Genomic DNA, 17,033 nt, shown 5'->3' with positions numbered 1-17,033 from the left:
CCTAGTATTTTTAAACTCACGCTAGCCCAACATTTTTGTAAATCTGATGGCACTGACAAAGCTTGTTGCTCATGCCTAAGGAGCAAAACAGCGCAAAGAAGACGACTCTCAACAGATACCGAACACAACTTCAACAACAGATGTACATTTCCCTGACATAGAATATCATTGCATTTTTCGTAAGTGTTCTTTATCTTCATCTCTACAACCCTCAGGTAACGACACACATAGACGATAGGGAATACAGGCACAGATATCAGCAACCACATACCTCCCCCATTCATGTATCATCAACTAAAATGTGCATCCCCATTTTGTTACAACCACAGCCGAAATGAGCTCGGTAGAGTTTGACAGCCCATCCACAGACCTGTACCACAGGATAAGAAGGAATTCAAATGTATACTTCGCAATACCTCGAAGCTTGATTTACAACACGTACGGCACGATGATACATGACCCCCCAAACATGGATTCATACACACATGCTTCTGCTATCTCACTAGGTCATACCCTCTTCACACCTTCTCCTCTCTCCTCCCTTACCCAACCATGGAAATCAATTAACCCCTGACTTACATTTTTCTCCTTAAATATTTTAGAAGGTGGCAGTTATTATTGACTGCCAAAGGGTGGACTGTCAAAGTCAGAAAAATGTCTCTATGCACGTTGCCATATTTGCACCGCACACTGGTCCGCGCTGCGCATGCGTACGCTCTCCCGTGAAGGCGCATACCCGCAATAGCGTGCACTCGCAGGCGCGGTATGCGTATTTACGGTAGAGTTTATGTAGTCGTAGCGTGCGACTCATTCGTTACAAATGTTCACAATTAATGTAGTTTGTAGATCATGGTCCCCTTGATAGATTCTGAAAGTTTGGTTAAAATAGAAGGTCCCTGGTTAAAGGAATCCCTCTTTGTATTGTACGAAGGGTCTGACAGGAATCATACAGCAGTGTTTGGTACCCATCGGAAGAGTATTTAATTAGTAATATTCCGGTGTTGGTTTGGAGCGTATTAATCGCTCGTGCGAATAGTTATGGACATAAGAAGTTTATGTCCATTTCTATTATTTACACATACTCAGGTATGCGGCGGGAAACCCAGTTTCCCACCCACCTGAGCTGTTGGAAATCGTCACAGCCCACCTGTATGAATCACCCTATGACCTTTTGTTATGATGCAGGGCCGAATTCCTTCGGCCAATGGACAATGGGATTGTAGGACCATGAGATTGCATTGTGTGTGGGGCATAAATAGGCAGGCCGACCACATCCAGCTCTCACTCTCTCATCAACGGTTATCTGCTGATAGCCGGGAGCTGGATATCGAGGCGCAGGCGATCATACCCTTTGTGCGTAAGTTTCTCTCCGTAATCATTGTCTTTCTGTGAGCCAATTTCTCTCATCTCTCTCTCTCTCTCTCTCTCTCTCTCTCTGTTCTGTTCTCTCATATCTCCCCTAGACTAGGCTAGTATTGTATTGTATTAGATAGTATTGTATTGCATTTAGGTCAGTGTAGTATTGTCTTTTTGTATTTATTGTTTAGTTCTGTGGTTAGGAAGTCTCTGTTATATTGTAGTGTATCATTTGTACTGTTATCCTTTTTTTTCAAATATATTAGATATAATACAGTTAATAGGCTTTGGAACCTAAACCAGTATCTGTGTATTTTCTATAGTGTTAAGTGTTCACTTGAGCGTCGGTGACGCTCAAGCAGCTTTGTAGTTAGTCAGGTTACACAAGGTTGCACTTACACCCTGTATTCACATTAAGTTATTCTGTGTATTTCATTGGTATAAGGTTTAAACATTAAGGTATAGCGTTGTGAGCGTCTGCGCCGCTGGTGACCTCCTCGTGGTCTCGAGCGTATGCTACGCCATAGCGAATCATTACTCTAGTCACAACCAATAACGTGTCCTGTGATCGCTGGGCCGTGAGCGAACGTGACGCTTGAGCGTCTCGCCTACGGCTGAGCGATCGTTACGCAACTAGCGTACCATTACGGTACTTCTTAAGTAAACAGCGTACAGTGTTCTTAGCTTCATAAAGGGTTGTTTATACGACAAAAAGTATTTAGAGATTGTCAGTGGTCCTATGAACCACTCCCGAGTCCCAAGTCAAGCATGTCTCTTACACATGCAACCTAGTTAGCTGTAATAGCTTTAAAAGCAACATAGGCATATATATTGTGTGTCCATATACAGGGCCGAAACCAGGATTTTCATCACCCGGGGCAAGGCAGTAATCTGTCACACAATATTGCTGAATAACAAGTCAGCAGTGCCATAGTGTGTTATAGTGTATTACCTAGCTTATCCCACTATTCTCCCGTACATAAACACATGCTCACTGTGCCCCCATACACATGCACATAGTGCCCCTCATATACATAGCTGGACTCACCCTCCCTGTATGGTAGAGCTGACACTTCCTGAGCATGTGACCGCTCAGCACCAGTCACCAGAGACGGCCATGCTCCTCCCCATTGCCCAGCTGCTCATCCATTGGCTCTGTTTCGGAGCCAGTCTCCTAGTTGAAGTCATAGTCCTCCACAGTGGTGGGCTCTTTGAAGCTGTGCCCTGTCAAGAGATTGCCCATCGCCCATGGCTGTGCGGCTGCTCAGGACGGGCACAGCCGCAGAGCCCTGGAGTGAACCTGCTGGCACTGCAGTTGCCCGTGCCTGGGGGGAAGGGGGGGGGGAGTTGCGCTCCTGTCACACTGCGGATGCAACTGAGCTCTGCACTGCTCTCTGTATGTCAGCCCCTTGAGTGCTCCTGTTGAGCTGCTCGGACAGTGGAGGAGAGAGTTGATCCTCTCCACTGATGATAAGAGGTCCATCTAATCCTTCCCCCTCTCTAATCCTGTCCCGGGGGGGACATGAGCCCTTAGACCCCCACCCAGTTGCGGCCCTGCCATACACCAGGAGAAAATTTAAATGTGAGCAAAATGTTGGCATTTCACATGACGACATTCTGAAAATGTTGACATTTTGCACATGTCGACATGTTTACATTTTGACAATGTTGACATCATACAGATGTGTCCTTTTGCATCGCAGCAAGGATGCCGCAATATAGCATCGCTATACTATACACTTAAATAGGAGCCAGTGTGTGCATGCACCCATTTTCCATTCATCCACATCTTATTCACTTCAATGGGACCTGGCAGTGATGCGAAAGAGCGCGGCATGCCGCACTGCTACAGTAAGGTGCTATATGCAGCGGACACACCTGTATCTGTCAACATTGTGATGTCAACATTGTGAATGCTGTCATTTTGATCTCAACCCCTTCCCAGCATCCATTGGCTTTAGGTAGCAAGGTAAGTGTAATGAAAAATGAACTGAAAATATTGCCACTCCCGTACTCCCAGTAAAATCCGATTGGGTGTCTAAATCCCCGCCCACTAATATACAGCATATAATACATACTGTAAGTAAAACACACAAAAAGTAAAAAAATAAATAAATAAAAATCCACAAAACTTCTTTTCTACCACTTTGATAAATACAACAACTTTGTTAAATGAGTTGCCGGATATATTGGGGAAAGAGGCCTTGACTGCACACTGTAGCTACCTATTATGGGACGTGCTACCTAGCTAAGAATTAATGCTACAACATAGAAAAAAGAGAACACCATACAACCACTGGAATTCTAATAGTTGTAATAATTATACATCATATTTTAGATTTTTTACATAAAATTGGTCCCTATAATATTAGGGATCTGCCCGATGAGGTTTACCTTGATGATTGGTGGGCAGGCTCGTCCAATTTTAAGCCAAAAACCTCAGCTATGATGTATAATAATTACATTTATTATAATTCCAATGGTTGTATGGGGCACCTGCTTTCTTCTGCATTGTTAAATATGGCATCTAAATGAAAATCTTCTTCCTCAACGTAGGCCGGTATTCAAGTAGCCATGGTAATTTACAGCAGTATATCGATTCGCCGGAGGTTATTCAATTAGCCCCGATACCCGGCACCCAAAGCATAATCCCCAGTAAGCAGCCTCAGATCTGCAATAACGCATGGGTCTGGATACTTATCCTGGATACCATGTGTTATCACACAAAAACGAGGTATTTTTTGCACAATAAAAGGGATTTAATTGAATAGCCCAATGCAAACCTTTGGACAAAAATCACAATTTTCAATTTATCGGGGACAATTGAATACCCCCCATAGTCTAAAGGGAATAAAATAAAGCCCTAATGCTTTAGGACAACTGCTCACTGGGAGCATCCTGTTCAGTCCTGAGTAGCAGTTAGTCTTTGGTTTCTACCACCATTAGTTGCGATCATTTAATTTCATGCTGCTCTCATGGATTATATGATCTGATGACAATTCGTTACTTAATAAACCCCATAAAAAATTAATTGTTCCCACTTTCGGTCTGTTGTGAAGCATATCTACACATTACACATTTACTTTCATTCACTCTGAATGTTAGATCCTATCATTTCATTTATCAGATACAGTACATCCTCTACTTGGTCCCTTCCCTATCAGTCATTAGCTACATCCTTTGCCTGGTCCTGCCCTAACCTAACATTGGGGGTCATTCCGACCCATTCGCACGCAGCGGTTTATCGCTGCGGTGTGAACGGGTACGGAATGCCCATGTGCGGCGGCTGCAGTGCGCATGCGCGACGTTGCCTGGCGACAGGGGTCGCCGGGTTACAACGTGGCTACCGAAGGAAGCGGTCACAGAGCCGACCGCAAAGATTGGCAGGAAGAAGGCCTTCCAGGGTGGATCCGGACCGTTTGGAGAAGTTTTCGTGGAGTGGTGAGTAAAACGCAGGCGTGTCCAGGAGAACGGAGGGCGGAGGTGTGACGTCAAAGCCGGGCCCATCATTGCTGGATCCATCGCACAGGGTAAGTAGGTATAGGCCTAGTCTTCTTTTGCTTGAATTTTTTTAGCTGAGTAGTGCTGCACATGCGATCGCAGTCCTGCTAAGCTAAAATACACTCCCCCATAGGCAGGGACTAGTTGATCGCAGCAGCAGCAAAAAGTTGCTGGCTGCGATCAACTCGGAATGACCACCATAGTGTACATCAGCTATATCCTCTGTATGCAGTATCAGCTTAAGTTGTAAAGAGAGCTATTTAAATCTTGTTAAAAGTAAATAAATGGATCTGAATATAACAAAATGTTTCAGTGGTGTAATATAAATGTATTCTTACTGCATTTGCTGTGCTCATTGTTTTGGCATTATGCTTTTTGGGCACAGAGTTGCTATTGTTTATTGAGGGTGTGTTTTATATAAAATCCTACTTATGTATGAGTTGAACGTTGAATAATGGGGGGTGTGGTATATAAGGTCGACATTCAGCATGTCAACATGAGAACTTCAGCGTTCTTAGCATGTCGGCATTCATCATGTGGACACTACTCAAATTTCGACATGATAGAATGTCTGCAGACCTTCTCTGGTGGTCTAGCAGTGACTTATTTACTCCCAGCTTTAGCAACGGCTTCCGGGTCTCCCTGGTCACATGTGGAGCAGTTCCAGTGCAGACATCTGACGGATTGCTGGTTACTCTAAGTATTCTTCCACTATCGCTAGCCCTAATCCTAAATCCCAATCTTGTGTCCAACCATAACCCCCCCCCCCTGCAGCCTAACCCTAACCTCCCCCTAGTGCCTAACCCTCTCCACAGTCTAACCCTTACCACCCCCTAGTTCCTAATCCAGACTCCGCCTTAGTGCCTAACCCTTATCTATCCCATACTAGTGCCTAACCCTAACCTCCACCAGTGCCTAACCCTAATCCTCCCCACGGACTAACCCTAACCATTCCCTAGTATCTTATGCTAACCCCCTCCTGCCGGCTAAGCCTAACCCACCCAGGTACATAAGCTTAACCACAGTCTAACCTTAACCATCCCCTAGTTCCTTATTCTAACATCCTCCTGCAGCCTAACCCTAACCTCCCCCTAGTACCTAACCCTAACCTCTCCCATCCTAGTGCCTGTCCCTAAACTGCTCCTAGTTTCTAGCCCTAACTCCTTCCTCCCCACACTGCAGTCTGTGCTTGCTTCTGCGTTAGGAGTGCAGACAAATATTGATGTTGCATCACCATTGTGCTCTGGAAAATGTGACAGTTGGTGAACTCTCCCTGTGCACCTGTTGGATGACCTGGAACGTGTGACCTGCTGGGTGGTCTGGAAACTGTGACTGTTTTTTGCAACCACCCACTAAGCAGGGATTTTTAAAAATTCAACTCCTAAGTGGGGGTGAAAAGGAGTAAAATGTTCCGCCCATCAAACCTTTGCCCGGTTGAAACCAGGCACATCAACTAGTTTTTATTACAATGCTTTTATGTGTATTATTTATTTATTTATTGGCAGTTATTTATAAAGCGCACACATATTCCACAGCGCCTACAGAGAATATTTGGCCATTCACATCAGTTCCTGCCCCAGTGGAGCTTACAATCTATATTCCTTGCCACATGTAAACGCGCACACATTCACACTAGGGTTAATTTTTTTGGGAGCCAATTAACCTGCCAGTATATTTTTGGATTGTGGGACTAAACCGGATCACCCAGAAGAAACCCACGCAAGCACAGGGAGAATATACAAACTCCACACAGTTAGAGCCATGTGGGAATCAAACCCATGACTTCAGTGCTGTGAGACAGTAATGCTACTTATATGTATTTTCCCAGTGCATAATTGTGGACCTGCATTAAAAATTCAAACATACAGTAAGAAAGAATGACCTGGAATTTTTACCATAGCCACTATAAAAATACTCTTATGAAGTTTTATAGATATAATGGAATATTATGTATTACTATTACATTATTATTATTATTATTATTATTATTATGATGATGATGATGATGATGAAGATGATGATGATGATGATGATGATGATGATGATGATGATGATAATAATAATAATAATAATTATTATTATTATTATTATTATTATAATATGTATTTATAAGATTTTTCATTGGACCATTATACATTTTTATGCCTTAGTTACAACTATGAACCTAATATTTTTTATTTTTAACGATCAGCTTCTGACATCGTTACATAATTTTTTTATTCTTTCTATACCATATTATTATTTTTTTTAAATGTGTGACAATATTTAGAAGCAAAAAAATGTGACTTGTTTTATGTTTCACTCCAAAAGTCATTAATCATGCAAAAAATGTTGCTTTAGTTTGTTAGGCCCTGTGTTATAACATGTTGGCAATGAATACATCTAGCATTTTTGCTGTAATTGGAAGAAGTTGTAACGGTTGAGTCACTTTCTTTAGACCACTTGAGGCATCCAGGTTCTGTATAAATAGGTAATTTCATCTCACAGAAAATCAGAGTTAAGGAGAAAATCATAAGTAAGAAGTATTATAGTACGGAAGAGAACGAGGAGAACCAGCCATGAAAACTTTGTTTCTAGTGCTGCCACTTTGTGTACTTTATTGTTTAGCTTTCCCAGCAGAAAATGCCCATGACAGTGAGGAGAAGGATGCCCAATTTGCTGAAGTGAGTATATAAAAGACATATGTATTTCTGAATACACTGTGATATGTTGTCTTTTAGTAGTTTTATACGGCTCATACTGAAAGGATACTATAATAGAAAGAAAAAAAATGAAAGTGCATTCTATCAAATATTATATGCTGTATGGAAATTGAAATGTCATAAAATCAAACAAATGTCATAAAAATTATCTTTATCATAATTTGTTCGTTCTTCTAGAGACTGGGGTGGAATTCAATTGATCGCGGTAAATTTTACAACAAACAAAAAGGTCTTTTTCGTGGGTTTTTTTGTCCAATTTTTTTTGGGGGAAAAAATGTAATTAAAACCTGTTTTTTGCAGTTAAATTTACCACCTATCGTGTGAAAACGCAGGGATCTGGAAACCCCCTGTGTTTTTCTGATTGTGGACACAAAAAAATGGCACTTATCGTGGATTGTGTTTTTCCTGCCTCTGGGCAGGTGAAACAAAATCCCCAAAAGTTCTGGCTATTGGGTGTAATTAAACTGGAATTCCGGGGTCACTGGACCAGGGTTTTTATTTAGAGAGCCGTTTCCACTGAGCTGTGACCTGGGATATCACAGCAATAACCCATATTTTAGCGGCAGTGGAAAATGGGTATCATACATTTATGCTATACTGTATTTTCCCTTACAGTAATTGATTGGATTTTCTTAAACAATGTTAAAAGATTTTTTGTGAAAAAAAAAATTCACAGCAATTTTTTTGTTTTGTCCACGCATTTTAGTCTTCAGCATTTATTTAATTATACTTTAACACCTGAAAATTATTATTGTGAATAGAGTTATATATTGCTTTGAGGGTAACAGTGGAGGAAAGTATATCAATTTCATATTTCTTTAACACTTTTGTAGGAATATTTTAATTGGCATTTCATGTTGTCATAATCAACTGCTATGTTCCTTTGTTCAAAGTTACCCATTTCATCTTCCTTAAATCTACAATAGGAATATTTAAAGAAATACTACAATCTTCAGACAAATGGAGGACGCCAGTCAAGAAAGAAAAGCGTCAGTCAAATTTCACTAAAAGTTAGTGAAATGCAGAAGTTTTTTGGTTTAGAAGTGACAGGAAAACTGGACTCGTATACTATGGAAATGATGCACCAACCAAGGTGTGGGTTTGTGGATGTGGGTGAATTCAGCACTTTCCCAGGAAACTCAGGATGGAAGAAGAAAGCTCTGACATACAGGTAACATTAAAAATATGCTTGTTTTCTGGTGACAATGCAATAAGTTAATAGAGTCTGAAATAATGAAATAATTGTGTTATTAGGATTTTGAATTATACACCAGACATACCCAGATCAGAAGTGGATGTAGCTATTCAGAGGGCTTTCAAGGTTTGGAGTGACGTGGTCCCCCTGACATTCACCCAAGTCTTTGATGGAGCTTCTGATATTGAGATTTCATTTGCAGCAAAAGGTATACTCCCTATTATAAGCTCCTTATTGTCTAGATGAAAGTACAACCTACAGTCCATAAGACTTGTAGAAAGACACAATATTTTTTTTCCACAGATCATAATGACTTCTTCCCATTTGATGGCCCGCATGGAACATTGGCACATGCTTTTGCCCCTGGCACTGGAATTGGTGGAGATGCCCACTTTGATGAGGATGAGCCATGGACAAGTGGATCTAATGGTGGGTTACTCTCTTTTTCTTCTTTTTTTTACTATAAATTAGAGATGTGCGAGGAGTCTTGTGTTTTGGTTCTAATTTCGTCGCTGAGTTTTGGTTTTGCAAAACCACCCTCAAGTGTTTTGATTCGGATTTCAAATCTTAATTTGGTGTTTTGGATTTCTTGAAAATGAATAAAAAACAGCTAAAATCATGTCATTTTTGCAATCCAAAGCCCGGAATTTAGATTTAAACTCTAAATTCGTAACCAGGGGAAGATCCGAATCGGGACTTGGTTCGGATCCGATCTCCTAAACAGTTCCAAACGGGGACTCAGTTTGAATTCAGGTGGGTTCAGATTTCTAAAGAACTGAACCGCACATCTCTAATATCATCATTTTAAATTTAAAAGTACACTTTCCATAAATATTCCTTATTATAAACACAGATGCATTGTGTCTTGCAAAGGTTTGCTTATTCCTGTGTGAATATCTAACAAATTGAAGTATCTTATGGGCATACTAAATCACATAAAACATCTATAAATCAGATAAAAACAAAAAGGGCGCTACAATAAATAGATATTGTTAACACTGAAGATTAATTAAATTACATCTGAATGCAATTTTTCAGTCTTGGAATGTACAATGTCATATTATTATGGATGTATTTTCTATTTAAAGGGATTAACTTGTTCATTGTGGCTGCTCATGAACTTGGCCATTCCCTTGGTCTCTTACACTCTAATGACCCTAGCGCCCTGATGTACCCTACATACCATTTTGTTGAGCCCAGTGAATTCCGTCTTCCTGAAGATGATGTCAATGGAATTCAGTCACTCTATGGTAAGAAACGATAACGTTACTGTATGAGAACATTTAAGGATGGTTCAAATACAAACAGATTAGGTAATCAGAAATGGTATGGCTCAAAAGTTATTAGTGGTTACAACTATACAAATGATTGCGTTATAACAGGTGCAAGAGAAACTCCCAACAAGCCAACTGTACCTGAAAACCCAAGCCAACCAAGTAACCCATCCACCTGCCAACACAACCTTACATTCGATGCTGCAACAACTCTGCGTGGGGAAATCTTTTTCTTCAAAGAGAAGTAAGATTCTGTTTTCTCCATCTCTACATTTTTTTTTCCTCCAAATGTTGCAAGTCTTGTGAAAGTGAATGTTTCGTGAATGGTTGAAATGGAATCATTTTTACTATACTATACTAATGCATGTTATTGCTTAACAGGACTTTGTGGCGCCAAATATCCCAGGATTTAAATGTGGAACACTCTTTAATCAGCTCCTTCTGGCCTACACTTCCAGACCACGTTCAGGCTGCTTACGAGTATGAAAAAAAGGACCAAGTTCTTATCTTCAGAGGTATTTTTATTTATTTTTTATGTCTTCCAACTATTTGTTCTTTAAGCAGGAATACTAAGCAAGAGTTATAGGTGATTAACACAAAAAGGCATTGCAGCTATTGTTGCCTATCCTATATATTTACTACCTCCAACCATTTCTAACTATGGGTCTGATTCAGAGATGGTTGCTGCTATGTCTGCTCTAGCATCCATTGCTGGGTTTGCTAGTTTAATCATTCCCACTGTGCGCCTGATTGTGCTAGCCTTGCAGTCCATTGTCTGCACCGATGCATGCAGTAAAAACCACCGGTGGTCCCAGACAGTCCACCATCAGCGCTCTATTGGGTCCAATACATAGAAACTTACATAGGAACATAGAATTTGATGGCAGATAAGAACCACTTGGCCCATCTAGTTTGCCCCATATGTAGGCACCTACACACTAGGGTTAATTTTTGTCAGGAGCCAATTAACCTACAGTACCAATATATTTTTGGAGTGTGAGAGGAAACCGGAGCACCCAGAAGAAACCCACACAAAGATGGGGAGAATATAGAAACTCCACACAGTTAGGTCCTTGGTGGAAATTGAACCCATGACCTCAGTGCTCTGAGGCAGTAATGCTAACCATTACACCATCCGTGCTGCCCGAATTGTTTCTCTGTCTGAACATGGCCTCAGTGGAAGCGGGAGAGAATGTATCCAACGTGCAATGACATGCCCACGACGCTCCCATAACAAGCCTACAAGATGTATTTTTTGTGTTCTCTTCAGGCCACCTTCTAGACACCACCCAGGAACGTCCATCATTTTGCCTCTCGAGTTCTGATACCAGCACTCCTGTACACAATAATGCCTTTGTGCATACATTTAGGGTAACACATGTTTCACAAATGCGTATATTGGTAAATAATCACTCAACTGCGTGAACATCTGTATTGCGTGTGGCTGGCGTGCACCTCTGTATCAGGCCCTGAGCCTCATAAGCCTATAAAAGCTCTATGCATGAATCAACAATTTCCATTTTTCTGGATATACAGATACTCAATTCATCTCTCACAATTCACATATCTGCTGTTCAGAGGCGGGCTGGACCAGGGGGCAGGGTGCCATGTGCCCCCCAGGCCACGCTACTGCCAAGGGTCACGGGCCGGCCGCCACCTTCCAATGACTACACAGCTCTGCTGAAGCCGCGGCCGCACTGACAAATTTATAATAAAGTATCTTTGGGATAATTTACACCAGGCCTCATTTTTTTTATTAAGAAATATTTTTTAAACAAAAAAAACCTCCATTTAAGATGGCGCCATTATTTATGGGGGTGTGGTTCGTTTTATCGACAGTATCTAGGTCGACAATGTTTAGGTCGACCACTATAGGTCGACAGTCACTAGATCGACATGGATGGAAGGTCGACAGGGTTTCTAGGTCGACATGTGCTAGGTCGACAGGTCTAAAGGTCGACATGAGGAATTTTTTTTTTTTGTCGTTTTCTTCGTAGAGTGACCGGGATCCCAAATTAGTGCACCGCGTCTCCTCGCATGGCTCGCTTCGCTCGCCATGCTTCGGGCATGGTGCCTTCGCTTCACTCGGCACACTTTACCGTTCCAATCGTAGTCCACGTGGATCGTTAAGTATGAAAAAATCCCCCAAAAAATTTGAAAAACTCATGTCGACCTTTAGACCTGTCGACCTAGCACATGTCGACCTAGAAACCCTGTCGACCTTCCATCCATGTCGACCTAGTGACTGTCGACCTATAGTGGTCGACCTAAACATTGTCGACCTAGACACTGTCGATCTTCAGACCGGATCCCTATTTATGGGCCAGTGCTCTGGACTTGCCCCCCGGGGCTAAAAGTTGCCAGCCAGCCCCTGCTGCTGTTATCTCCAGTCAAGTCAGGTCTGTTTGGTAGAGTTAATTAGACCAGTATAAGGGCAACTATAATTTTACTACATCCATGCCCATTTGTTTTAGTATAATAAAATAATTAAATATGTAATTTATTAAAATACAATATACTGTAAATGTGTTTTTCAACACTGTGGAAAATATAAATAGAAAAATATTTTAAAATATAATAAATTGGTGAGTATCATTAGCTTCTAAAAATAACAATTCATATTTGGCATATAATATATATTTAAAAAAATGCAATCGATATATGTTTACTTAGGTGCTAAATTCTGGACGATAAGTGGTTATGAAGTTACAAAGGATTCTCCAAAGAGCATTTACGAATTGGGTTTTGCACGTACTGTTAGGAAAATTGATGCTGCCGTCCATGATGAAACATCAGGAAAAACATATTTTTTTGTAGATGACAAATATTGGAGGTAAGAACTGTATTTAAACCTGTTCAGAATTTCAGCTAAATTGTAGATGCATTTCCGCCGGTCATGAAGAAATAAATATAATAAACTGACCTAACAGTACACTAATGCCCGATACCATAAATGTAGAAACTCTTATAACTGTTCAAATCTTGAATGTAATGTAATGTAATCTTTCGGCAGTTACGATGAGCAAAATCAGAGCATGGACAAAGGATCACCTAAGAAAATTACAGACAGCTTCCCTGGTGTAGGAACCAAAATTGGTTCTGTCTTCAAAAAAAAGGGTAAATAAAATGTAGCTTTTGAATTTTTTTTTTTAAATCATTAGTGAAAGAGCTTCAGCGTTGTAATAAAATTTGTTAAGATAAAGTAGACTCAGGAAAGTAGGCACCTGAAGATTACAGATCTCCACTAAGCCTTAACATTCCAAACATCAATCCCAACAAGTAGAAGACCAGCAGATCCACCCTTTTCAAGACCGATCAATGGTCCTGACCTTTTCGCAGCCAGAATAGGCATGAAACATTTAATTGCCAGTGCTGATGTGTCAGTTCCATCTAAAGTGCTGCTACCTTGGCTGATGTGAAAAGATTCATGTAACAAGTACTGTTGTTTTTGTTGGAAGATCAGCAGCACTCTGTGCTGTCGCCATCCTATTTGCCTGAGCCGGCATCACTAGGACCCGCTACGGGTCTTACATCACGTCCATCCTGCTGATTGCGATGTTGTATATGCACAGTAATGCTGTGCGTCTTCCTCTTCCAGCGTCCTAGGTGTACGGATGTGCCCCACAAGCACAGGGCCGTGCTACAGCCACAAAGGCTGCCAATATACTCTGTACCACCACAAATTAGCTGCACTAGCATACCACTGGCTCCCACAGGGAATAAACAGCCTGATGGTGCATTCTGCACCAGGCGCACCACAATACCCAGTAACCCCTCGGTTGCTCCAAGCTGACACTGCGCCACTACTGTGTTACTGCATGATACCACTGTGTGTATATCCCATGCTTAACCCCTGCATTACTTGTTAGCCTGTTGTTACCAATAAACCTGCAAACCTGGATAAGGATTACTGAGCGGCCTAAGCTCCATTTAATAATTCTGCTGGTGCCGATTGTTAACCTTCTAGATTCCACACCAATAGGACATATAAACAAGTTTGTTTTGAGGAGTTGATTAAAAATATTCAAAAGATTCTGGTTGTAAATTCTGTCCTCAGTATATAGGGAACACCTGTATAAGTCAGATGGCTTGCAGCAGGACAGCTCTACTTAACCATTTTGTGCAGCGCTAAGCAGTGGTGCAAGTAGAAATATTTTTTTAGTGGTACTGAGTGCTGAAAAATGGGCGTGGACATGTGTTGTGACGGGCGTGGCCACATGCGACAAGTGGGAGTGGCTACATGACACTAATGGCATGGCGACACTACAGAGCCTCTTTTCTTTGCACTCTGGAGGCAAGGCTAGAAGTATATAGTACTACTTCCAGTATAATAGAAATATATATATAGTAACGCCCTCAGTATAATTAATATATATAGTAATGCCCCCAATGTAATAACAATATATAATAATGCCTCCATTATAACAGGAGTATATAGTGTAGTAGTGTCCCTGGTTTAATAGATATATATAGTAGTGTCCATATTACAATAGAAATATGTAGTAATACCCCCATAATAATAAACATATAAAGCAGTGTCCACATTATATAAGAAATGAATGCTCCCAGCAAGAAACTCTGCGGGAAAGTGCAATCAGGCTCCTCTCTTCATGCCAGCCACAGCCGCAAGAGGAGGAAGTGTGATGTGGCGTCATGACATCACCATTGCGCTTCCAGTAACCCTGAAAAAAAATTGGGAGATGCTGTCATGCTGCCAAGCACCATGGTCTTGTAATTTGTGGCACATTATAATTGTGGTAATGGCGGTCACGGGAGCAAAGTGTGTGGCAGGTGGTACTGAGTACCCTCTGTCATATTCTTAAGGGTACTCCGCACCCGAGCGTACCCGCATACTTGCACAACTGGCGCTAACCATCACAATGAGAGTTGGCGCTTTGGTTTAAGTATCAGTAGAGATCCCTGAAGTGCAGGACACATTGAGGACATGGTGGAAAAATTATCTATTTACATAATTGTTTTCTTATTATCCTTAGGGTTCCTGTATTTCTTTGAAGGACACCGTCAGTACGAGTTCAGCACTGCCAAAAAGACAGTCACACGTTTATTAAAGAGCAACAGCTGGCTGAAATGTGGAAGTGAAAATAAAATTAAGCAGGGTAATAATCTGAGCAAGATTTTCAGAAAGTAAATTACTTGTGCGCGTTGTGTCTTGATGTTTCTGTTATTTAAATTAAGTTTTTATGTATATATTGTTTTATATACTGTATATTGTGAGTTAATAAATAAAACTTGGTAATATTTTACTATTTGTATTTTTATATTTATTTTTTATTATTTTTCGTTAACAGTTATTAATATAGTGCGCACATGCACACAGCGAATTCTCAGAGACTAACTAGTCAATCACATCAGTCCTTGTCTTAGTGGATGATCTCGATTGTGACTTGCTTTTTATTCATAGGTGGGCCTGTGCCTGTGCATAAGAAGCAGTTAATGGCCAGTATCAGCAGGACGCAGGTCAGTCCTGTAATCCTTGGTGATCGGTGGCAGCAAAGGCAGAGCAGGGGATGGCTGGAGCGAGTTTGCTCTATTGGAGAAGAGTGTGAACCAGCTCTTCTTCCAGTTCCTGCTGTCACATGTCTCCCAACCTACAGCTTTGCAGGCAAAATGCAGGCAAGATCTAGTTAGATCGCCTAGCATATGATCTCACTAACACTCCTTTCCCCCTCTCAGATCACAACCTTATCACCTGCATGCTCTCCTCCATTCATTCAAACTCTGTGTTGCTGAGGTCCTCCAATCCTCCTCAAACCCACAGAAATATTAACACAATTAATCTTCAAGAACTTTCAGAATCAGAATCAGAATCAGCTTTATTGGCCAGGTGTACTCACGTACACTAGGAATTCTTTGTGGTACAATGCATCGCCAAGCAGCAACATGAAGGGGGAGTACATAGCATAAGAAGGGGGAAGAACATAGCATACATTACACACATTACACGTATGAGTTGATACTGCACATTGCAACTGTACAATAGACTCAACATATTAGACATTTTATACACGTAAAACTAAAAACGAAGGCTGCTTGGCAGAGCAGCACCGAGGCAGCCATCCGCGGAGCCAACTAGAACTCAAACAATGCACATAATACAGAAGATTTAAGTATTACATCAAAAGATAAACCACACAGACAAAAAAAAAAAAAGCACACAGAAAGCATAATGCAGGGTTGGTGTAAGCTTTTTGGGTAATAACCTCCAGGGGTTGTGTATTCCACCTTCACAAGGTACCAGGTGCAGCAGCTATCTTAGGCACACTGCGTAGGATTACCCAGGGTGGAATAGTCCACCCCTAGAAGAGAACACAAAATGGGGAGATTGCAGAGTCCTTAAGTTCAGAGTAGGGTTCCAATAAAACCATCAGGTCCATGTATTTTTCATCCCATCCACAAGTGTACCAGATAAGGCAGCCATGTTGGGCGCACTACGAAGGTTACACAGTGGGAGATGAGCCATACAAGGGCCAAATGCATTTATGGGAAAACTGACACGTGTGTAGGAGTATGCTATACCCTGCATGGAAAGATCCAAATGAAACACACCATCCGAGGCAGCCATGTGGGGCGCACTGTGTAGGTTACTGCTGGCAGGGTGTGCAACCAATGGAGGTACACATTACAGGAATAGCACACAGTAGGGGGAAAGTACCCTGTAAGAAGAAAGAAGAGAAAGACACATTTGCAGGAAAACAGTACTAACGTTATTTTGTGAAAATGATACCGTATATACTCGAGTATAAGTCGACCCGAATATAAGCCGAGATACCTAATTTTACCACAAAAAACTGGGAAAAATGACTGACTCGAGTATAAGCCTAGGGTGGGAAATGTACGGTGCCAGGGGTTTTCATGCTCAGGGTGTCATGCTCGTTGCCAGGGGTTTCATGCGGTAGGTGTTATGCTTGTTGCCAGGGGGTAATGCTTGTTGCTAGGGTTGTGCCCCCAGTGCCACATATACCCCCAGTAACAGATATCCCCCCA

General features: G+C 41.4%; 1 protein-coding gene across 1 annotated transcript; it reads left to right on the top strand.

The window, feature by feature from the left end:
* The first annotated feature begins 8,516 nt into the window (after positions 1 to 8,516).
* LOC135050542 (stromelysin-1-like) lies at positions 8,517 to 15,194 on the top strand. The gene is made up of 9 exons (XM_063957014.1): positions 8,517 to 8,730; positions 8,814 to 8,962; positions 9,058 to 9,183; positions 9,843 to 10,004; positions 10,137 to 10,272; positions 10,410 to 10,543; positions 12,702 to 12,861; positions 13,042 to 13,145; positions 15,023 to 15,194. Exons 1-9 carry the CDS (start codon positions 8,579 to 8,581, stop codon positions 15,175 to 15,177), a joined length of 1,278 nt encoding a protein of 425 aa, XP_063813084.1. The 5' UTR covers positions 8,517 to 8,578; the 3' UTR covers positions 15,178 to 15,194.
* Positions 15,195 to 17,033: the final 1,839 nt, after the last annotated feature.

Source organism: Pseudophryne corroboree, chromosome 2 (genome assembly GCF_028390025.1).
Source record: "Pseudophryne corroboree isolate aPseCor3 chromosome 2, aPseCor3.hap2, whole genome shotgun sequence".
Lineage (NCBI taxonomy): Eukaryota > Metazoa > Chordata > Amphibia > Anura > Myobatrachidae > Pseudophryne > Pseudophryne corroboree.
Note: the sequence above shows the minus strand (reverse complement) of the source record. Positions and strands in the feature narration are given on the sequence as shown.